Source organism: Rattus norvegicus, chromosome 18 (assembly GCF_036323735.1).
Source record: "Rattus norvegicus strain BN/NHsdMcwi chromosome 18, GRCr8, whole genome shotgun sequence".
Taxonomy (NCBI): domain Eukaryota; kingdom Metazoa; phylum Chordata; class Mammalia; order Rodentia; family Muridae; genus Rattus; species Rattus norvegicus.
Window position 1 is genome coordinate 45,422,813 of NC_086036.1, and position 23,351 is coordinate 45,446,163.

The following is a 23,351-nucleotide window of genomic DNA, read 5'->3' on the forward strand; positions in this document are numbered from 1 at the left end:
AAGCTTCAGAAACACAGCCTCTAAGATTTTACAGGTCTTTTTTTTTTAAGATTTGCAGTTTATTGTCTATATTTCTTTGAATTTGTGAACTGTATAATACCTCTGATTCCCAGGGGTCTGTGGCATTGTAACCTGTGAACACCCACCCGGTTTATCTCTCTTCCTCATTTTGTAACTGCTGGTCAGAATATTCTTGTTCTTATTCCCCTCCCCCCCTATCCAAAGAGCAACTTTGCACGTATAGAAAGCCTTTTGCCTTCAATTAGTAATACCTTAGGTTGGTCCCTCTACTGTTGCTACAAAGAAACAATTTGATTTTTAAAATAAATTGAAAAAAATTGTGAAGAGTTGGAATGAAAGAGTTCTTCAAACATCCTCTAAAGGTATTTTGGTTCATACGCACATCTCAACAGGTCTGTGCACGGTGCTTGTATACATTTATGTAAAACTTTGATAGTCAAGACTTTTTGGGAGCCAAACAGGGTGAGGGACATCTGTAAAAGCACTGCTTAGCACGGCTTAGCTGGATAAAAGCAGGAAGACAGTGAATTCAAGGATTTTCAGCAAGACTTGGTCAAGAAAGAAAGAAATAAAGGAAAGAAAACGGCTGAAGAGGTACTTTGTAGAGCTTAAAGTAAATAATGGGAGGCACTAGAAATTGGAAGACACAGATAGGCAGGTGCTGAGATAACTTGTCTCAGGTCATTAATTGAACCTTTGGCAGCCAATACTATTTTGTAGAGTCATAACTTCGGATGAAGTATGGTCACTCTCACCTCAATTATGTAAGATAAATGTGTGTCTTCTGGGTGTGCAGAACTGCACGTGACCTTCTGCCTGCTTTATATGTTTATGTAGTACACACACACACACACACACACACACACACACACACACACACACACACACACTGATGTCATGGTGTATATACTACTGGGATCCGAGCCAGATTTGCTTGGGAAGCTCTTGTAGAAGTGGGTTTGGGGAGCCTTCCAAAAGGAAGGAAATGCACTTTGGCAGAACGCAGTCCATGTAAAACTTTGAAGGCTGTTGGTTTCATGGGTAACCAAGAAGCACCAGAGAGCAGATTAAAAGTTAGCGAATGAACATAGGCAGGATCATGTGAAAAAGAATGTGAGCCCAGCAGAGAACCAAAGGGCTGCGACCTCCACCCTCCACCGCCCCCCGCCCCCTTCCCCCACCGTGGATCCCAGCACAGCTCATGTTGCCCTCTGGTGGAATGAAGTGAGATGCGCAGGGAAGCGCCACCACTTCTGTTTTTCTTGGGTCTTCTAAGTGAAGAGTGAGAGCAGGTGAATGTACTATCCTCACGGGGAATGCTAAAATTTAGACACTAGAAATCTGAAGACAGATGGCGGGATCAGGAACTTCTCATTGGCCAAGTGTGACTATTTACAGATTAGGCTAGATATTGGGCATGCGCTTGCGCAGTTCTGCCGCAGAGTGATAACATGTCAACACTGGCTTGGGCCCTTAAGGTCTTCTCTTGTGTTGTCTTGTTTTTCTTTTTTTTTCTTGTGGTTACACAATAAATCCTGGTAGTGGAGAAGGAGAGACCTACGATCACGGGCACCACAGCCCACAGTACTGAAAGCCAAAGAAACGAGAGGTTGGCACCGCTGTCTTTCTCGCCACGAAAACGCTGAGTTCCTTGTGGATCCCAGTCATTTTTTTCAGGCCCCGGAAATACGGAGGTAGACTAGGCAAGAAGAAGGCCTGCTCTTGGAGAGCACCTGTTGTAGTTGAAAGAACTGACACCAAACATAAGAAAAGTAAAATATAAAATGAGCCAGTACTAAGAGCTAAGAAGGGAAAATTTAAACACGGGGAGGGGAATAGTTTGTTCTCCCTCCCACGACCCCTGCTCTGCCCCGAGTATGTGTGTATACCTGCATGCACATGTGCTAGTCAGTCATATTAGTGATCGTAGTCGTGAATAAATTCTCACTGAGCGTGTTACATTAGACGCACCTGAGCAGAATAGGGAAGCCAGCTAAGATTATCCCAGGCAGAATATTCTAGGCAAAATGCAAGCAGTTTCAAAGTCCTTGAGGTCAGAGCACCCGGTTTAATTTAGATCCCAGGTGATGAAAAGAGAGGAGATGAGTTCAAGACAGACTGGGGAAAGATGACAGGGGTCTCAGATAGTTGTCGTCTATTTACCTTTTGCTGTGTGTGAGATGAGAGCCATTTGATCAGGTCTAATTTCCTCGGTTTACAAAGGAACCTAGGCTCAAGAAATCAAGGCAGGCATCCATGGCCATCCATGGTTGCAGGGCCAGATTGGAATAAAAATTCACCTTTCCACTTCAGCATACTTTCACCACCCCATCCACACCAACAGGGATGTGTGGCCGCATGCAGCCTCAGACTTCTAAGTGCTCTGGACTCCTCTAGCATCAGTGTTTCTGTGGGGCTACCTTTTGTCTTTACCCTAGTGCACCGTTATCCACTAATAGGGACTTCACAGCTACCATAGCAATGGGCTGTTCTCTTCAAGCCTGAAGGACAGCCATGCCAACACTGCCTACCCATTTTGGGGAATGAAGATAAAGCCTTTGTATTTTTCTGATAATTCTCTACCAGTCAGTAGACAGATGACCTAGTCCTCGCCCACATTATGATTAGATTATTTGGGCAGAGTTAACGTAGATGAAATCTCCCAAGCTGTCAGGAAAATAAGATTGAGCATCAAATAGTATTTAAAATTAACTTGGAAGCAGACATTGAGAAGGGGGTTGGAAGTCACTGCCACCAAATGTAGCTTTTCCTGGACAGATCTTGCCTGTCCTTGTCCTTTCGTATATGAGCTAGTTCAACCTCCCCCCTCCCTCCTTGCATCTTATGACTGCTGTCCTCTGGATACAACCCAAGTCCTCTAGTATCATTGTGTGATGGAGGTCAGACCAGTGCTAAGTACAGAAAAAGGTGACTTTGAGATGTCACCTGCAGTGTCACCTCTTGTTTTATCATCCTATGTCCTACGTCCAGTGGAGAAAGTGACAGAGGGCATATTCATCATGTGTGTGAACGTGTCCTAGGATCTCTTATATGGTTCTTTCTCCTCCTCTTAGAGTTCATGTCACAGATGTGAGATTTACATCACCACCATCGTCACTATCACTCATAACCAACCATCTCCCACGTATTTATTTATTTAATGGATTTATTTATTTAATGGATGAGTGCTCTAGCTGCATGCACACCTGCATGCCGGAGAGGGCATTGGATCCCATTACAGATGGTTGTGAGCCACTATGTGGTTGCTGGGAATTGAACTCGGGACCTCTGGGAGAGCAGACAGTGCTCTTAACTGCTGAGCCATCTCTCCAGCTCCAGCTCTCCCACTTTTATGCTTGTTTGTATAGTTTCTTCCCTTCCTTGTAATTGCCAGCCAGGATTATTTCATGTTCCTTTTTAATGCCTGCTGAAATCTCTCTGAGCCTAAAGGATGAGCATTAATTTTCCTTCTTTGTTAACAGTTCTTGGAGTAAAGTTCTTTGATTACTTTGGGAGCCTGGGGGCCCAGAGTTGTGCTATCTTTTCTTTATAGTTTTCAGAAGGATAGTAGCTCTAGTGGAGCCTTCTTAGCCAGATGTACTGAGACTCTAAGAATAGGGACCTGCTGGGAGAAATTATAAGCAGGAGCATCATAAGTATTGCCTACATGTGGGAGAAGGGGAATGGGAGGGCCCTGGGTAAAGATGCTGCTAAAGGGGCTGGTTAAAGCCTTAAAGGATTATCAGCTTCCAGAAAGTCGTCCTGTTGGGATTCTGAGTTTCAGCTGTGAGGCTGCAGAGAGGCAGTGATTGGCTGTGTGTGCAGAGTGGGCGTGCTAAACTGTGATTGGCTGTGAGCTCAGAGTGGGTGTGCTAAACTGTGATTGACTGCTGTGTTTTTTGTTGAAAGCCACAGCTATGGGATCTTGAGTACTTTCTGGTTCTGTTTGTTTAATTTTTGTTTTTGAAGACAAGGTCTTGTTATGTAGGGCAGGCTAGCATCTAACCCTAGGTCCTCCAGCCTTTGCTTTCTGGATGATGGCATTAGAGGGATGAGCTCCCAAACCCAGATGATTTTGAACATCCTCAAAGGCAGCCTCTAACTCACTCTTCCTGTATTAGTAATGCGTTGTTGATTCGCTACCTTTCCCAGCAAAGCATTCTTTCACCACACATGTGCTGGGGCGCTCCTGAACATGCCTTCAGCACCCAGGAAAAACTCCAAATCATACCTGACCTCATTCTTGGTTCCTTACATTTTAGAACACGGGGCTTTTACCTGTGCAGATCTTTCCACCACCTCGTCCTACCCTACAAATCTTGCCCATTTTGCCCTCTGTCAGGAGGGAGTCAGTCAGTCCCATAGGACAGGGCCTGTCTATGAAGTCAGCTAGGAAGCCCCTGAGCTGTGAGTCGGGGATGAAGTCCAGGAACCAGGCCCTGCAGTCTGTTTCAGATTCCCTAACTAAATTGCTTCTCGTTTGGTGACTGGCCGTGGTGATGTAGCGAATGGGGTAACGTACTCACTACATCCCAATTGGCCACTCCCCATGATTAACATCAGATACAAAACCAGTAAACTCATGATCACTATGTCATGATAGATCACATGCAAAAATTCTCAAAGGTCAATAAAACATCTTCAAGGTATCACAGACAACACTGATTTACTTATTGTAAATGGAGAAAATTTATTACAGACAGTTCTTCAAACTATTGTCATTTACGTGTCACTATAAACACTCAAGTCCTATATAGTTTTGTAAAACAACTGTATAACCACACTCCTGCAAAGACCAGGCTTATAAGAGTTTAGTTATTGTGTTTGATGAATTATTCTACTAACTCTAATCAAGATAAAAAGGCTCTTGGAACTATAACCCCTTTGAGACTGGGCGTGAATAGCTCGGAGTTTGTTTTGCTGTAGGTGAGTCCTGCCTGGGAGTGAGTGGTGCGGGCAGAAGAAGAGTTGGGGTAACACTCAGGGCGTGAGCTGGTGACGGGGAAAGCTGTAGAGTCTGCTTTGGGGTGGGTTGGTTGACACAGAGGGGTGCCACTCTATTTTTTAGATGAATTCCCTAGCTAGTGTGTCTGACTCTGGAGCAGTGTCCCCAGCCAGCTGTAATTCCCTCGTTCCAGAAGGACATTCATGCCAGCCACAGCAAGAACTAACTTGGTAGCAGTGGGCTTTGGCCCAAACCCTAGTGAAAAGCTGGAGTGGGCTGGCCTACCCTGGGCTCTTGGGTGAGATTTTAGAGGGTGGGCTAGGTGTTATCACTGGGGTTTCAGGAGGCTGCTTTCAGGGCACCACAGAGCTCTGGAGGCGCATTTGTCTGGCTTCTGAGAAGGTACTTGTGTGACTTATGTGACATTTGGTTATTGTTGCTTGAACTTCATGGACCCATTTTCCCCATTTGTGAACAAGTTTGAAGAAGAATGAGGAAATGAACTCATCTTTGAGTGTTAGCATCCTGGTTCTTGGGTTTTCTGCAGGCTGTGGTGAACTGTATTTTGAGGAACTGAGTTATAGGTAGCTGCAGAGACTCGACTCCTCTCTGTGAGGAACCATACACACAGAGAGGCAATGGCACCATTTCTGTATCGCATGCTACAGATTAGCTATGAAGAGGCTTCAGCTGGCAGGCTGCCAGGCATGAGACGCTCCAAGCGTTGTTGTTTGTAAACCGGATATATCAACAAATGTGGCCACAGTTCACAGAATGGAATTGCTGCCTTTGCCAAGCCAGAATAGGATACTGGTTTGTATTCTGGAGCATCCAAATGTCCATGGCAGTACAGGAACAGGGTCCGTGAGACTAAGTCAGTGGGTGACCCAGATCAGCGGGTGACCTACAGCAGTACATCTCTGGAGAAGTGGTTTCAAAGCCTGGTCAGTCATGTTATTTTCCAGGGACTGTCAAGTCTCAAAGTGGTTTTGCACTTCTGTTTTGTAGTCTGATTGCAGTGCTGTTGCACACTGCTGTGGTTTACTGTACATCGGTAATCGTATTGCACCACAACTCACCTGCAGTGACTAGCTCTAGCCTCACCCCGGCAGGAACGCTGTTAGGACAGGCATTCGAGTGGTTCACAGTAAATACCAAAGTGTAAACGACTGCCAAGAAAGACACTGGCGGTCCAGAGGTTGTGGTGAACAGTGCAAGTCAGTGATTCTCAACCCTCCTAGTGCTGAGGCCTTTAGTACAGTTCCTGGTGAGCCCAACCATAAAATCATTTCCTTGCTACTGTTATGAACCATAATGTAAATATCTAATATGCAGGATATCTGAAATGTGACCCCCACCCCCAAAGAGGTTGTGACCAGCAGCGCTGGAGTTAGAAGCAGAAGAAGACTTGCCTGGCCAGTGTGGTGTCAGGGATGTAAGCCCACTGACTGTCTGTCATTGCTGAGAGATACCAGATTTCTTTTTTTGTGTTTGACTTTAGCTTCTACCTTAGATTACAAAATTGGCTGGCTCTGGAATAAGCAAGACCTCCAAAAACTTCACCCATAAATTGGAAACTTAGGGAAGGAAACTTGTGAACATCATATTTGACCTTTCGAGGCCCAAACAATTCAGAGAGGCAGAAATGGAAATCACAGTCAAAAGTGTTCTGAATATCTTTTTTTTTTTTTTCTCTTCTATTTTTCGGAGCTGGGGACCGAACCCAGGGCCTTGCGCTTGGTAGGCAAGCGCTCTACCACTGAGCTAAATCCCCAACCCGTGTTCTGAATATCTTATGCCACTCAAATAATTTGCATTGCTGCAGATCAGGAACCCCAAGCTTTTGAACTGCACTCTCCAGCTCTGTGAGTTGTCTGTTGACTGTGTCTCATTGTCTGTTCTTGGTATTAGGGAGGTGTGAGATTACTAGCCTGCCAGACCTGGGAGGGAGCCGTAATGGCTATTTTCTGTACCCAGTACTCCCCATATTCTTTTAATTTCTACATCTCTGCTTCCTCGGTGCCCCGGAGCCCTCACCTCAGCAGCAAATGAAAAAAACAAAAACAAAAAAAACCAAAAAAAACAACGAGACCAGTGAATTATTGTCAGATGTTAGTAATTCCCAGGCCCCTTCCTCCAAAGAATGCCTGTCTTTTTCAAAAGAGCCTCACAGTAGAACAGGAAGTAGGGCAAGAGTTTCATACTGAGTACTGCCTCTCTAATGAGAGTACTTCCTGTTTCGATCAGAGGCCAGCTGAGGCCTCAGGAGCTCGCTTGGGTCAGACCTACTGGACCAGCACTAACCCAGGGAAGTTGAAGGAGTTTGAGTTTGTCCTTTTTTTTCAATTATTTCAGCTCCGGCCAGAGCCCAGGCAGATCCTTGCAAGTGTGTTTTTGTAGAGATCCAGGGCACCCACTCACCTCCCGTGGCTGTCATTGGCATTAATACAACGATGGAAATTCAAATATTTTCTTTTAAAAGGCACTCCCACTCCTGGACTAAGATTGTCAGATTTAAAAAAAAAAAAAAAAAAAACAATGGAGCCTTGTAACTTTCACTTTTAGGGAAACTTGTAAATGAATGGCCTGCCATGCTTTCTCCACTAGCTTAAAGCTGGCTTGTGACACAGACCCTTTGGTTTCTATCTTTGGCCATGTGACAAAATCCTTTTTGTCAGAGCATTACCAGTGGCTTCCTCGCCAGTGAAGCCCTCCTTTCCCACTGATCACTCTGAAGTGTGTGGGTCTTTGCACGTGTTGCTAAGACCACCCAGGCCCTCCCCCCACCACCCGACCTCTTCTGCGTCCAGTCTGTCTTTTGGCTGGTCTTCCATGACGACACCACCCCCAGGTGGGATTTAGGTTCTCTGAACTTCCATGGCACCTCATTCCGTTTTGCTCTATCGGATGTCATGCTGTATGTCAGACAGTCCTTCAGCTCCTTCCTCCCTTCAACCTCTCTTTAAGGACCAACACCATAGCTGTTGGTATCTGTACCATTTTCCTGTAAGTGACGGGGGCTCTACAGATATCTCTACAGAATGGAGAAAGAGGTCAATAGAAATGGCACGTGAGAAGACGTAGCTTTCTTAAGAGCGGAGAGTGAGCCCTGGTTTCCTTGCTTAGTCTCCCTAGGCTCCTTTGATATACAGTTGAAGCTGAGAGGCACCTGGCCCTGATGGAAAAGACAGGACATCCTGGCCACTGGCATTCAACACCCAATCAAGAGCAACTAGGTCTACATTGCTTGTATGAAATCAAGAGTGGCTATTGATGATAACTGAATACACTCTGAGGTTCAGACCAGAAGCAAAATGGAGAGTTCATTGCTGGGGAGGCCAAGCAAAGTGCTGGCAATTGAATTGATCTGTGTGTGGAGGAAGAGCATGGATATCTGATTGACAGTTGGAGAGGCACACAGTTAGGAGTCTCCCAGCAGTGTACATACAAGATCATGTCCGCAGTGGTGAATTTTCTGGACTGTTTAAGGCATGTTTGAGGTAAATTTTAACTGTGTATAACTTTACCTTATGGATCTGAGAGCTCAGTGTCCCTCATCACCCCTCTAAAACACAATTACTCTATACCGTGTATTGGAATATGCCGTCTAAAAGAACATTTAGAAGCAAAGGGAAATCCTGATCAGTCAATTGAATTCTGATCGTTTTGTTACTTGGCATTGGGCCAGAATGATTTCCTATGTGTAAAGACAATGGAAAAAGGTCACCATTATTAGTTTTGGGGGTTGAATGTTGGACTTTATGTTGTATAAGTGTCTGATTAACTATAGCCTACTTGATCAAAAAAGTATTTTCCTGGATCTGGACAGACGGCTCAGTAGTTAAGAGCATTGATTGTTCTTCCAAAGGAATCTGGGTTTGATTTCCAGCACCCCATGGTGGCTCACAACTAGCTGTAACTTGAGTTCCAGGGGCTCAAACAGTGTCTTCTGAACCTCCCCTGCGCACACGTGGTACATAGTCATCCATGAAGGCAAAACCACCCATTCACATAAAATAAGGTAATAATTCTTGAAAGTGTGCCCTACAGACTTTGGTGAAGAGTGGATATTTGTTTCATTTCACAAGACTGAGAGCTGCCCGGAAGCTTTGTTTACATGGGCAGCCAGTTGGAGAAGAGGCTGAAGCTCCTCCCACACGGGTTCCTAGCACCCCTCGATGTGTGAAGTGGGGCCTGCTTCCTTTGGTCACACCTGTTCCTCCAGTGGCTTCCTCTTTTCTATTAATGTCTGCACATCTTTCCCCTAGTCAGCCAGCCTCAAAGCCTCCGAGTGGTATCCACTCTTAACATTTCTTACTGGTCTGTGTCCTTCCAAATTGTGTGACAGGTTAACCTTGCAAACAGAGACACCAGGAGTCTAGATAAAAGGCATGGACTAAAGTCAGAAGACTCCCATTGAGTCTCAGCCCGAGCTGGTGGCTGTGGGCCAGACACTTAATGCCTCTGAGGATCTCTAAACTCATGAGAAGTGAGTGTTGAAAGCAACACTCAAGATTTCTTATTTAAGGATTGCCGTGAGAGAGGATCCGTGCTGAAGTCCTCCACAGCGCAGAGCCTGCCATCTTGCTCAGAGGCATGTCCTTTGATGGGGCTTGTGTGACACGGAGCCTATAGGATATTGTAGTGGGTGATATGTGTAAAGTAATACCACGTGATTTAACATCTGTACATATATTTGGTTGCTGAGTCAGAATTTGGGACTATGGTCAAGAGAAATGTTTTTTCTTGTTCTGGGCCAAATAACAAGATACCTGAGACGAATGGTGGTTCATTTTAAAGGATTTTCCTTTTTTTCTTAATGTTTAATTAAAATGATAGTTGGGCATACTTACAGGCTCCAGTGTGGTGATTTCACGTTCACACACACTTATAAAATGTCTAAAGATAAAATCAAGGTAACTATTATTTCCAGCCCCTGAAACATTTATCATTTCCATGTGACAGAAAACTTTGGACTCCTCTCTTCTGGTTCTTTATACAATAAATAGTTAATTTTTGTAAATGATACTCATTCATCCATCGTGTAGTATACAGGGACTTAGTTCTTCCCATGCAACTCCTTTGTGCCCATTACCCACCCCCTCCCCTTCTGCCTCTGGTGACCACTACTCATAGTTTCTGCTTCCACAGAACCAGCCTTCTGAATTTGCTGCCTTTTTACGTTAACAGATTTTCTTTTCAGGCATTAAAAAAATGTCAAAATTAATTGCACATTATGCAACGATGGATCCGGAACTGGCTCCATAAAGCACAGTGTATTGTAAATGACGGTAGTCTCTGAGGGGCGGCTCACTGCTGTGAGTCCAGCTTAATAGAATGTTGTCGCCTGAAAGAAATTCACGGCTTGAGTAAAGAGGTGTCTGGAATCCCCATCTGGGATTTATTAGTGTATGCAAGTTGTTGGCGTAGCCGGATGTTAGTTCTTAACTTAAGGAAACAAAGTTTTCAATCTGAGGATGGCGACTTTGGGCTTTGTCAAGTGGCAACAGCTGCTGGTATCTTCCTGGTTCTGGAAACGCCATCAGCTGAAGTGGAATGTTGCTCAGTCTGTCTTATTAAGGATCTGGAAGCCGGTTGTGGTGGGCTGTGTAGTTGATGAGGGAGCTCAGTCCATTCATTGGATAAGCAAACATCTTCTGGGAAGGTTGCATGTGCCCACCCCCCCCCACACACACACACTCTGTTTACGAGGATGATAAGAAAGTACGTCCACTCGGCACACACTGTAAAACAGAAGGCTCGCAGCTGGCAGAGCCACGTCCTTCTTGGCTCCTTTTCTGAAGGAATTTTTGGAAACTTGCGAGATTTATGGATAGTTGCAGATTACCAGCCTTGTTCTCCAGCGCAAGCAAATGCTCCTTTGAACTTTATTTTTTTCTTTGAAGATAGCAGAGTTGTGTTTTGATGGCCCCATAATATACTTTATGGGTGGAGGAAATAAAGTTTATTCTTACATGTTGTCACACTCAGTATAATGAGATGTTGAAGTGATTATTTTATTGGTTATTCAGCCTCTTCAAAGTACCCAACATGTATTATAGGACTAGAAAGGAAGACGGGCAAACAGACATGAGGGATAACTTGTATTTGCAGTAACGTAAGTTAGTTATCTGCCTCAGAGAACATCTGATGTCAAGCTCATCAACAGTAGGAGTTGCATGGAGAAGTTCACCCCTGACCTCGGGAGGCTTCATTGCAAGGGGGAGGCCTGAGTCTGGCCTGAGTCTGGCTTTGAGAGAGGCAAAGAGGATGTCGCTGCGGGAAAAGAGTGAGCCCGAAAGCCCTCGCCTGCTGTGTGACTGCATAGGGTTCTTGTAAGTAATTTCCAGTTAGTGGAAGCTAATGTCGAAGGTTTCTGTATGATTACCTTTTAACCCATTTGTGTCAGTGAGCCTGTGGGCACATGCTGATGAATTTGTCCCAGAGACACTTTTCATGCTTTCTTACATGGCTATTGCTTTTGTCTGGGGGAGAGAAGACACTGGCTGGCACCCTGGGAGTGGTATCTCACCTTTATCCCTGCTTATCTGTGTCACTTGGAGGGGTGCGGTCTTGGAGGTAGGGACTGTTGTATTGTATCCCTGCAGGTATCGGGGTTTTTGGTCCATGCAGTTGGGAGAAACCAACTTTAAACATTGTAAGCACTACAACTGGGTAGGGTGACTTGACTGGTCAGTGCAGGAATACGGGAGAAAGGGCCACTCAGGAAACGTTGTGATTGGCATTTGAAATTGAAAATAAAGGGGAGATAGAGTAGCTAACAGGAGTGATAACCACCAGACTTCTAGCCACTGTTGCCCCAGTGGTAGGGGAAAAAATGAATGTTAAGTAGGAAGAAAGTCAAGGTGTTCAAAAACCGGTCAAGATGGCCCCTGACAGCGCTTACAGGGGTGGGTGTTTCTAGGTACACTGGCACTAAGCAGCATTCAAGCACACCAGTCCTAGGCAGTTGACAGTACACGGCCAATTTGATAAGTATTTATATATTAACACCTTTGTGATCCTATGAAGAATAAAATATACTTAAATTGAAAGATTAAAAAGGAGTTTTATTGTTTTCTTTATTTATGAATGACATATGTGTACCTGTGTGGGACTGTATGTATCTGTCGGTGTTCAATCAGGAAGCTATATGTTAATTTGAACATAAAGTTTTAAAAAAAACATTAGCTAGGAAACACTGTGGTGGTTTCTGTTAAAGTAGAGGTGCTAGAGAGATGGGTCAGAGGCTAAGACAACTAGTTGCTCTTCCAGAATACCTAACTTTGATTCCCACCACCCACATGATGGCTCACAACTTTCTATGACTCCAGCTTCAGGGAGTCTGACTTTCTCTTCTGGCCTCCATGGACACCTAAAACTTCTCTCTCTCTCCTTCTTAAATGAAAACTTAAAAATCTTTAAAAAAACTGAAAATGGAACCCTACAATTCTGTTTCTGGTTACATAATTGAAATTGTCGCCTATAGTGTCAGAAGCATGCCCCTGCTTCTGTAACTATAGCAGTAGCCACAGGTAACAACTGAAGATGTGTTACCGAGATGATGCAGACTATTACTCAGCCTTTAAAAGGAGATTCAGACACACGACTTGACATGGATAAGGTTAAGGGAAGAAAGCCAAACGCCAATTCTGTTTAGCCCTTAGATACGTGGGCTACTTAGAGTAGCCAAAGTCTTAGAGGCAGAAAGTAGTTCATTAAATAGTTTTCAAAATGTAAAACGTTCTGAAGATGTATAGTGGTGACAGTTATATGAACATATCACTAATCTATACATTTTTAATGGTTGCAATGTTAATTTGTATGTCATGTGTGTTTCACCACAGTGATAAACATGGTAGTTAAAAAACACCAATGTGTTAAGAAGAAATATTAACTCTGATGGGTGCTGGTTGGTAGGAAATACAGAGCTTGCTAGTGAACAAGAAAGAACAGTTTCCTCCACTCTAGACATCGGCTCAGGTGGCAGTGAAGTCACTAGGGTGTTTGTTGTGCTGGCAGAACTTTCTGGATTCACCCTCTAAGCTGCTGAGGACTCTGTCCATAAGGGGTTTCCTCACTTGGGACATTTGCCCATCACCTTAAGAGGATGCCAGAAGGAACTGCCTGGAGCCGAGTCAGTCAAATGCACAACCAGTGCCCACTGATAAAGCACTAGGTAGCTAGATGCCAAGGCACCCACAGAAAGCAAGAACCGAGACCCGGAAGGGAACTTCTTCCTATAAAATTTCAGCAGTGCTGTCCTGAATACACACAGACTTCTATCGGCTGTGGGAGAGTGGCTGGATAAAGGCCCCTGAGTTTTCTCAAGATAGGTAATGAAGAATAGACTTGGAATGGTGAGAGAGTCTGTCCTGAGTCACCTCACCGCTTCTCCAACCCTGAGATCAGATAGGGTTCTGCAACCCTAATTTCCTGTTCTGTGTTTCCATTTGCTGAACTGTTGTGTTTATCACATTTCTTTGGAAAGATGATGTCATCATACAGACACGGTGTGACATTAAACTGTTACCAGCCTGAGCGACAGAAGCTCATGCACTGTGCACTGCGTGGGAGGTTAGATGCTATTCTGCCCCCCCTACCCCCAGGCTATAATATGCCATGGTACCCTGGTGAGTTTATGGTCGTACCCTGAATGAGATACATGGATTCCCAATGTGAACAGGTCAGAGCTACAGTTCTGAGTCCTTATCAGCAACTTGAGGCCACACAATTATAACCAATGAGAGTCTAAGGTGCCGATTTAGTCAGGAATTAATTAGAGTCATGTGTAAAGTAAAACTATAGAGTCAATATTAATTTTTGAAGACCTCCTAGGAAGTCACTCAAGACAAGTAGCCCATCCCTCAATCTTTCTAAGAGCTGTGGAGTGAGTGTTGCTTCTAGCGTGAGAACAGGTTGTGATTTCTTTGGGATCAACTAGAGTTGCCTTCCTTTTAGAAACATTTGCTCTGGGGAGATGGATACCTCAAAATAACTACAGAAGAACATTTTGAATGTTCTTTTTAAAATTTTATTTTGAATGTTCTTAATACAAAGGAATGAAAATGTTGACAAGGATGAGGGATCCAAGTGCCTTGTGTTGATCAACATACAGTGTACTAAAACATCACAGTACGCTACATGAAGATTTGCCGTTATTCCCTCTCAACGTTTTGATGGTCGTTCTTTCTTCATTTCACATTTATTTAAGGCGCGCGCGCGCGCGCACACACACACACACACACACACACACACACACACACACACACACACACATACACGTGAAGGTCAGAGGACAGTGTGAGGGAGTCAGTTCTCTCCTTCCACCATGTGAACTCCAGGGCTTGGTAGCGAGCACCTTTTACTACTGAGCCATTGGTCAAGCATATCTAACAACTTTTCAAAAACTTTTCAAAAACTACATAGTCTCAAATGTATCACTGACTTTTCCTGCATAAGGGTTACCAGGGTCAAAGGTCAGGCAGAGGTGCAGAGAGTGGTCAGGAGAGGACAGAATTCTCAGGTCTGCATCACTGTGTTTTCCAAGATAAAATTAGGGTGGACAGTGCCCCAGGTGCTATGTCATTACTATTTGCATCTGGCCAATCATAGCTGAAATTGAAAAAAAATTAAATGGCATGTAAGGGGAGCTTGCTGAATTCAGTAGTTTTTAAAAAGTCAGTGGAAATAGATTTCAGGTTGAGAAAGTTAATGATTTTTACCCTTTTTTTCCCCTACAAAATGCATGGGTTTGATAATACATTCTGTAGCATGTACACGGTTCGGATGGGGTGCTTGACAGAACACGCACCCCATGCTCTGAGGTGCAACTGACACATATTCCATAGCTCTTCTTCAGGGACTGGCCAAATAAACTGGTTTCAGAAACTGACCTATTCAAGTGGAAAAAGTCCTGATCCACACCAGAAAAGGAGCCTCTCCTTTTGCCCTGTTTGGATAAGTTCCGCTTCAGCTCACATTTTACAGCCTGCTAAGTTTGTCTGTCCGTGTCAGCCTTGGCCACTGCACCTGGAAAGTCCACCCATCCATCCATCCCGGAGTTTCTCCACAAGCCTCTTCTGTCTCTTAAACTGTGACTACTTGGCACCTGGTCAGAACCTCCTAGGTTCTGTTCTTGTCTGAAATCTGACATCAAAGAATCAGAATGTGACAACTGGGCATAGGTTAAACTGCCAAACAGATCTCAGACTGAGTAAGAGTCTAGTTCAGACTTCCACATGTGGAGCATTCGGGATTTCAAATTTGATTCAGAAACTTGCAAGAAACAAACAAATAAACAAACCGATCTTCTCTGCTCAATGCAGTCCTTCAGGGCTCGCCACTCAGCCTGTCTTGGCATAGTTCTCTAGACCCTCAAAGTGAACACAAGGTAGAGAGAAGAGATGATCTGCAGGTCCCAAGTAGAGCCCTGGCTTCTGAACGCTTCGCAGTAATGGATCACAGATGTGTGCAGGCCATCAGCACTGGGAGGTTGCATAAGCATCTCAGATTGCTTGCAGCGACAATCAGCCAGCCAGTGCAAGGGGGTCTCTCTTAGGCTGCTCCGAAAGAAAATTCAGTTATAAGTCTATTCTCATCTCATTGCAAAATTATTTTCTCAACGTGAGGAGGAAGGGGCAGTGGTTGGAAGGGAAATAACTTTCCAGTTTTTAAGCTTGAGTTCCAGCTCACTAGAAAGAGGAGCTGTTTAACTATAAATGGGGCTGTCTTCTAAGGAAAGTCAATCTGCTGAGAGAAGTAAGGAAGGAGAAGAGAGACGGGGTGGGGATGGGTGCTGCTGCCAACATGTCTAGGGGATCCCTTAAGCCAGGAGGACGGAGTAGGAACAGCTGTAGTTGCTTGCAAACTTGAGCCTCTGTGGCTGGGCTTGACTGGTGAGTTCAGGAAGGCCAGCATGTGTCAGCTGTAACTCCATATTGCCCTAACTCAGTGGTGATTTTCTCTTCAGTCTTTCGAATCCTCGCTGTGACCCACCTCTCATGCTTTCCCATTTGACCTCATTCACTGGGACTCCCGCCCTGGTATGTTCGCTATCCACGGCTTTGCCAACTCAATCTGGGTCAGCATGTAGGGTTCCAAACAGACATTCCTAAACAGCCCAAACCAGTCTGGCCTCATTCATGAAAATACAGGTGAAAGAGATAAGGGACACATTATAGTTTGTGTTCCTAGCCCTCCTTGTTTTTACCACCATAACTGTTAAATACATGGCATCAACCCCATTTTACAGATGTACAAATAGAGGCTTAACAACTTGCCTGTTTCTGGAGGAAATTCTTTTAAAGACAGGGAATAGAGGAGAGCCCTTTTAATGTAAGCAAGGCTTAACCAGCATGGACTCTGCTTGTACTGTCTATAAGAAGGCCAAAAAGCTCAAATCGAGGCTAGTTGTTGTTTGTTTGTTTTTTTTTTTTTCTTCCTTAATTCTGATTGCTTCATATACAGGGAAGCTTAATTGGGGTCCCAATTGAATTTTTAATTAAAAAAAGAGATCCAACACATTTGTGGTCTCATGTAGCTGAGTAAATAGAGACTATTAAATTTATAGCTTATTTAAAGCATTAAATGTCAGGAATGGAATGGCTTTAATTTGAAGCAGTGATCTCAGCATGTGAACAGGTATTAGAGCAGTCTGTGCTGGAATGACAGCCAGCTGTAAACTCTGTGGTGACCTTCCAGTGTAGCAATCTTTGAGGTATTCCTCTGTGAAGGGAGGACTGACTTTTATACGAGCAACTGGATAGGAGCAAGGGCCCAGATGCAGGGGACAGGAGGGCAGCCCGGCCTACAGACACTGACCTAGAGTCCATTGCTCCTCATTCAGTGACTTGACAAGCCATATAACCTCCTTTCTTTAGTTACATGTCTTTAAAATGACCATGGTGATCCCAAGGGGGTGACTTTAAATAAAACCTGTGCTAACAGTGTCCCTCTGCTAGTTTCCCATTGAGTGAAAAGCCTCTCCAAGCTGAGACCTTCTCAGATCCAGACTTTTGACCCCTGCATAGACAGACTCTCCATTCCTGTTTAGCAATAATGAAGTTTCAGAAATTTGAGTGTTCAGCCATCATCAATCCCTAAGACTAAACTAAATGCCAGAGAGGTAAACTGAGGCAAGATGGAAAATCAGAGAAATTTTTTAAAGGACACAGAAAGAGAAAGGAGCCCCTCAATTTAGAGTGTAGTTGAACTCTCTCACCAACCAAGAGTCAAGAGTTTTGACATAACAGGATTTGCCATGAAGAGTGCCTGCAGAGAGGATATTCCTTTGTATATGTTTCAGGCCAATGGTAAGGTGGCAGAGTCATGTGACCTGGCAGTTTAATCCCCCTGCCCTAACCACTGCACCTCAGAGAACACCTAGGGTCACATCACTTTGTTCCCTCCCAGGCCATATATGAAGGAAGAACAAGGAAAGGAAAGTATCTTAAAACCCTATGAAGAATGTAACTTCTGAAGTCACACATATCACCTATTGTGGAAGACGCTGGTATCTCTTTGGAGAAGCCAGACCTATTTCTTGGGGATACACTGCCCTTCTCCTACGAACCTAAATTTAATGCCCACACTGAAATCCTGTTAAAGGTCTCCTAAAAAAGCTCCAACAATTCCAATGCTGCTTCCAAAGGGAGAAAGTAAATGAAAGGAATTACCGATGCACATTCTAGAAAAAGAATCCGGGACTCACGAACCTTTCAGATAGTTTCCAGCCTGGTGCGTGCGTCTCCTCGAAACTTTGTAGCAAGGGTGATATCTTAGGAGAGAAACAGAAACAAACAATGGATTCCTAGGAAACAAGTGTGTGCCAGATGCATGGCTGGCTGTCTGCCTGCCAGCGCGCACCTCCGTGTCATTGCTTCTTCCTCCTCCCTCAGAACTATTCGCTCACACCCAGAACATTAATGATTATGTAAGATTTGCTGGAACTGTCATTGAAAATCTGAATGGAATTTACCCATAGCTACACGCTCCCAGAATCTGGTGACCAGTACCTTTCCCTTCCCACTTCCACACTTCTACAGCCTTTATTAATTTAGGCACTTGTGTTCTAACTCCCCAAAGTTACCTATCGACTCGTCAAACACATCGATGTATAAGGTCATATGACACACACGTTTACTCTTCTCTGAATGTCCGTAAGTGTCCTCCACTGTTACACACAGAGAGCTGGCATCCTGGGCAGTGAGAACTGTAGACGATGCCCAGAGAGGCTTTCCTGTGTTTTAGAGGATTGGATGTGAGTGTATCTGTGTGTGAAGGGAGAGGATGAAAGGTCCAAAGCCCAAGCACAGGGGACCAAGGAAAAGATCTTTTCCGTATTTCAGAACAGGGTAAACTAAGGTCAGTTTTATACACAGATCATGGGAGTTTTTGCAGACAGGTAATAGAAAATTTGAGGATAGCCTGAGAATACTTTGTAAACAGCCATTCTGTGACCATGTTCAGATTCAGCGTCCTGATCCCAAGCAGAAATAAAAACTATTGATAGCTCCATGAGAAGCTTTGGTCACGCTGTCAATAGTTTTTTTTTTTTTTTTTTGCAGAGCTGGGAACCGAACCCAGGGCCTTGCGCTTCCTAGGCAAGCGCTCTACCACTGAGCTAAATCCCCAACCCCACTGTCAATAGTTTTTAATCTCCTCATTTCCATGGTTTTATTTCCTTAGTCCCTTATTCCCATAGCCAGTAGAAGCCAGTGCAGGAGCAGGTGACAGAGGAGCCCGTTCTCCCCTGCAGATCCAGACCCTCCTTGAGTCTGCTGGAGTATGGGATAGCATGATGCTTCTGAGCAGTCACACCAGCTCTTCCCACTTCTGCTTGCCAGCCTTCTGAACTGAAACTTCTCTGACCCACCTTGTTCCTCTGAAGCACCTGAGTCTCTGTGAGCCAAAGGGCCCAAAGCCCAGGTTACAGCCACTTCCTCTTTTCTTTGAAAAGTAGCATCATTAGAACATAATTTAAGAGACTTGTCCTGTTGCATGAGATTTAGTTGACTTATTAAGATTTAGTTTAGATGGGTTGGCATTAATACATTTTTTTTCATAGAACCAGGTGCCTTGTAAGGAATGGATTTAATCCATGGTCCAGAACTATCAAAACTGTAGAAGGAAGTTCTAGCTAGAGAAGACCCACTTATATGTGACTTGTATAAATAGTGGGAAATGCCTGGAGGAATGGATAAACCACAGAACCTTTGCAGTGCTTGAATTCTCCCACCGTGATACAGACAGTATATACCTGCACAGGGGTAGGAATGAACGTAGATGTAAGTATGCCCTTTTCTAGATGGGAAATGTTGCCCATTTAGTTGCTACTTTGAATTAGGTGATCTATAATGGATGGTTAGTATGAATTCTGAGCTTATTGCTCAGGTAAGGACACTGAACTGTTTCTTAGTCATACAAGACTCAGTGGGGGACTGGGGAGACAGCTTAGCTGGTAGAGAGTTAACCTCGAACCCATGAAGCACTGGGTTCAATCCCCAGCCCCACCTAAACAAGACATGGTGGTGCAAGCCTCTAATCCAGCACGTTGGGGGGTGAAAGCAGAAGAAATCAGAAGTTCAAGGTTATCCTTGACCATATACAAATTCCTAACCAGCCTGGGATCCATGAACCCCCATCTCCAAAAGACAAAAAGCGAATAGATCTTATAGGCAGTGCAGATCACTGTGTGGCGTATTAGAGCATTAGTCACTGGCTAGCCCAACTGTCTTTGAGTAAAAGCTTAAGAAAATCAACACTAAGTCGTCACTTAAAGTAGTATAAGGCTATGTGTGTGTGTGTGTGTGTGTGTGTGTGTGAGAGAGAGAGAGAGAGAGAGAGAGAGAGAGAGAGAGAGAGAGAGAGAGAATGAGAATCACATAGAGAGCCAGCTATCAGCTGTCATGGTTTTGCAAGTTGGAGGCATGAAAAGACTGGTTTGCCTGCCTAGGGCACATGGCTTTGAGGTCACGCCGATGGCTATAGTGCTCACCCTGTCCAGTCTTAAAGGGCCTGGGCATTGCTCTTGAGCTGCATCAGAACACTCTTCCCTAAAGCGACTGTCAGACTCCATTTGAATAAAAAAAAAAAAAAAACTTCTCTGGAGGTTTCTCAAGGATCCTGGTGAATGTTCAAAGATCTGCAGGGCTGTTAACAGGATGCTAAATTGATTACCAGGCTGCCATAGTGACCTTTAAACTGTTCATTCAGCACACGTTCTCCTTGACTAACCTGGCCTGGGCTGAAGGACTTTTTGTGAACCAATGTAAAAACAAGCAGGGTATTATGGACTTTTACTTAACAGAACTGGGGGTGGGGGTGGGGTTGCACATACTCAGATTTGTGAAAGGACATTTAATAAGTATGACATAAAGGGGGCATTTTCTGAAAGAAGAAAGTCTTTCTGCTTGGAGCCAATGGATGTGAAGCTGGGCTGCTTTGATTTGCATAATTGCCACCTCACCTTCAAAAGGTGCTGTTTCTCTCCAGCTATAGATCCACAGAAGGTATCTCATTTGTGTAGCAAACAGCTGTGGCGAGCTTCCTCAGAGGCCCAGGTGGACATCTATGGACATCTGGCCGGGAGAAGGGGAAGGGGGAAGGCAAAGCCAGATGCTGTAGGGTAGGGAGGGGCAGAATGATTCCTCAGAAGGACAGGCAAGGCCAAGTGCATTGCCATCCTTTGTGTCCGCCATGAATATAAGATTACTGAGCATAGGTTGTCTGTCCCAGCAGCTCTAGGACGTGGGGCACAGGAAAGCAGTTTTCAGCAGGGTACAGCCTGCTATTCTTTTCCAGGCATGCTCAGTTCCTGTAGGCCCTACAGCACTGATCTTTTCCAGATGTTTCTTTTTCCCCCTCTGGCTATTACTAGTCTCAGTTCATCTTGCCCTTTCAATAAATCTGAGATAAAATTCTGGTAGGGTCTCAAGCATGTTAGAATCACTCGGCAGTAGGGACCGATTTAGTATCAGACCATAGAGCTCTAGCTATAATAATCCCCCCTTGCCAGGGAATAGCACTGATACTGTTCAAACTGCACGGAGAAATAAAAGGCAAGAGTCTTCTTTACGAAAGTTTATTGTAATAAGGTGCAGTGGTTAGTGACAGCCTGTGTGTAGAACTTACGGTTTCAAATCATTTATTTATAGTTCCATCTGTAATACCAGACAAGTCTGTGAATTACATATTGCTTTTGTCTTCATTTTATAGATAAGCAAATGGATACTTGAGATTTTTTCCTCCTTAAGGTCCTATAAATAATAAATAGAACTAAATCTAAACTAAGACTCAAAAAACCTGGGCAGTTTACATCGTCCATCGCTAAATTTACCACAAGGCCTGGACTCCATCCTCCTTTCCATATAAAAATGATATAAGGAAAAGGGAGGCAGCTGGAAAATACATTTCTTAAAGAATGTAACCTTTCTTGGTTATAGGAGAATGTAACAATATCCAGCCAGATATTTCTTTCCATTGGGTGTTTTCCTTTCGGGTATTTTTACTTGGGGCCCCTCACCCTGGTGTAGGTGTTTAAACAAGGCCCTGTAAAACTAATCTGTATAAGACAGGCTGGTGGGAGCGGTCTAGCCACCCCAGAGCTAAGATGACTTCCTCTGAGCCAGTGGTAGAAGCCAGGTGGGGAGGAGAGGACAGGATGGCTGCTGTTGTCTATGTCCTGCCGCCCTTTGCCCTTTTATCTCCTGCCTGTCAGCATTTCCCAAAGCCGGAGAGGCCTTTAGCTCCCAGCAGCTTGGTTAGAGAGCCAGCCATGCATAAGGGCCCTCTGCCTATCCTGCCCTACTTTCCTTAGAGGCCCGTCCTGGCGCTGGTGAAGTTTTGCTTTGTGAACAGGAGGACCCTTCCAAACGCTTGCACAGCATCTGTATCACTAGCCTGAAAAATAACAATCAGAAGACTTTTCACGAATTGGGGCGTATAAAAATCCAAGACAGAGAGTGTCGAAAATGTCACCCCCAGATATAGTGCGCGTATGCCCCCATGAACGGCTGCCCCACACTGCCGCGCACTCCAGAGCACCTTTCCTGCGCTGGGCCCCACCTGCCCGGTCGCCTCCACCCGTAGCGGCCCCTCGGGGGCGGACTCCTGCAGCCCAGCCCCGTGCGATTCGTCACTCCTGCGGAACTTTCCCCTCAAAATCCCTCCCGCAGCCAGACGCCCGCCCCGGGAGGTTCTGATCTCAGAGGCTTCCTCCCACCGCGTCCCGCCCGCGCACATCACACTGGTCTGGGAGCCTCGCAGCCTCACGTCCATGTCCGTGGCAGTGGTGCCTGCGGCTGTGCACCCCGACAGCATGCTCTCCGAGGCGGAGGAGCCCAGGGAAGGTACGCCAGCCGCTGGACTCCGCCAAGTTCAGCGCAGGAATGTAGAGGAAGGCGGGAGCCGGAGCTGATGGGAGCTCTGAGAGAGCGGTGGGGAACTTTGTCGTTGCCTGGCTGGACTTAGAGAGTAGGCAGCCCTGTCCCACCAGCCAGGCAGTTAAGGGGCAAGGGATCCAGCATCAGACCTAGCCAAGCCAGCCCACCAAGGCTGCTTTTCAGATTTCTCTGGAAAGGAGAAAGCGGGCTTTGACTGTTGAGAATACAAAACGCGCCTGGAATGGGCTGCCTGCCTGCCTGCCTGGGGACAACCCAAAGCTGGATTCCCAGGAAGAGTCTGAGGCAGGGTCCCTTTGAAAAGGGGTGTCAGGAATTGGAAGGAACGTATATTTCCGGCTAAAAGGAGAAGCTGAGCGAGGAGAGAAGTGAAAGATCTTTATTTGCGGAATATATTAGGGTTTTTCCCCCCTTTTATTTATTTATTTATTTTTCATGCCAGACATTCTGCAGTTAGTTTTCCAGGGGACTGAAAGATGTGAGGGGGCCCTTTTTGTCCTTTGAAACAGGAGAGTTTGTTCCTTTCTGTGTTTGCAAAAGCAAGAGTTTCATTTACTCCTAACAGAGCTGGTGACAGGGCTGGAAGAACTCCAACCAAAACACTATTATAGCTGGTGTTAGCCTGGGAGTTTATTTGTGTGTGAGTGTTTGTGCGCTTTGTTCCCTGCAACTTTATGTATACAAAAGTCCACTTGTAAATGGGCTGGGGGGTAGGGGTAGCTGGAGGAAATTAGTCAGGTGGGGGTGTTCAAGGTTGGGAAATCTGCCTTTCTGTTCAAGTCGCTTCTTGGGAGATTGCTAAGTCGCAAGTCAGTCGAAGCTGAGGCAGTGTTGGAGCAAGGAAAGTTCTGCATTTTTGCTATGTAGGCTTTCCGGTGGTGTGGTCGTGTACCTAGCTTTGTGGAGTAAGGGAAGCTGTCAATTGAAATACAGGCCAGGCATCGGGAAAAGTGACATCAGGGGGATTGTGTTTGAGCAGTGGG

At 45.0% G+C, this 23,351-nt stretch overlaps 1 protein-coding gene and 1 long non-coding RNA gene across 6 annotated transcripts in view; one reads left to right on the forward strand and one right to left on the reverse strand.

Annotated features, from left to right (window-relative positions):
- The window catches only part of Tnfaip8 (TNF alpha induced protein 8), a 115,703-nt gene that overhangs the window by 52,479 nt on the left and 39,873 nt on the right, over positions 1–23,351 (forward strand). The window contains exon 1 of one of the 4 annotated variants that reach the window (NM_001107387.2): positions 22,154–22,317. The exons of the other annotated variants lie outside the window; for them this stretch is intronic. Coding sequence (NP_001100857.2) covers positions 22,245–22,317 — 73 coding nt within the window. The 5' untranslated portion in view covers positions 22,154–22,244. Of the gene's footprint in view, positions 1–22,153; positions 22,318–23,351 lie in introns of those variants that run through there. 4 annotated transcript variants of the gene reach the window in all.
- Positions 13,985–21,756, reverse strand: LOC120098293 (uncharacterized). 2 transcript variants are annotated; one of them, XR_005496468.2, is made up of 3 exons: positions 20,436–21,756; positions 17,683–17,744; positions 13,985–15,528 (listed from the first exon to the last, which is right to left on the reverse strand). It is a non-coding gene; the product is annotated as an uncharacterized LOC120098293 (long non-coding RNA). The 2 variants fall into 2 exon arrangements; XR_010059815.1 differs by having other exon boundaries at positions 17,683–21,756.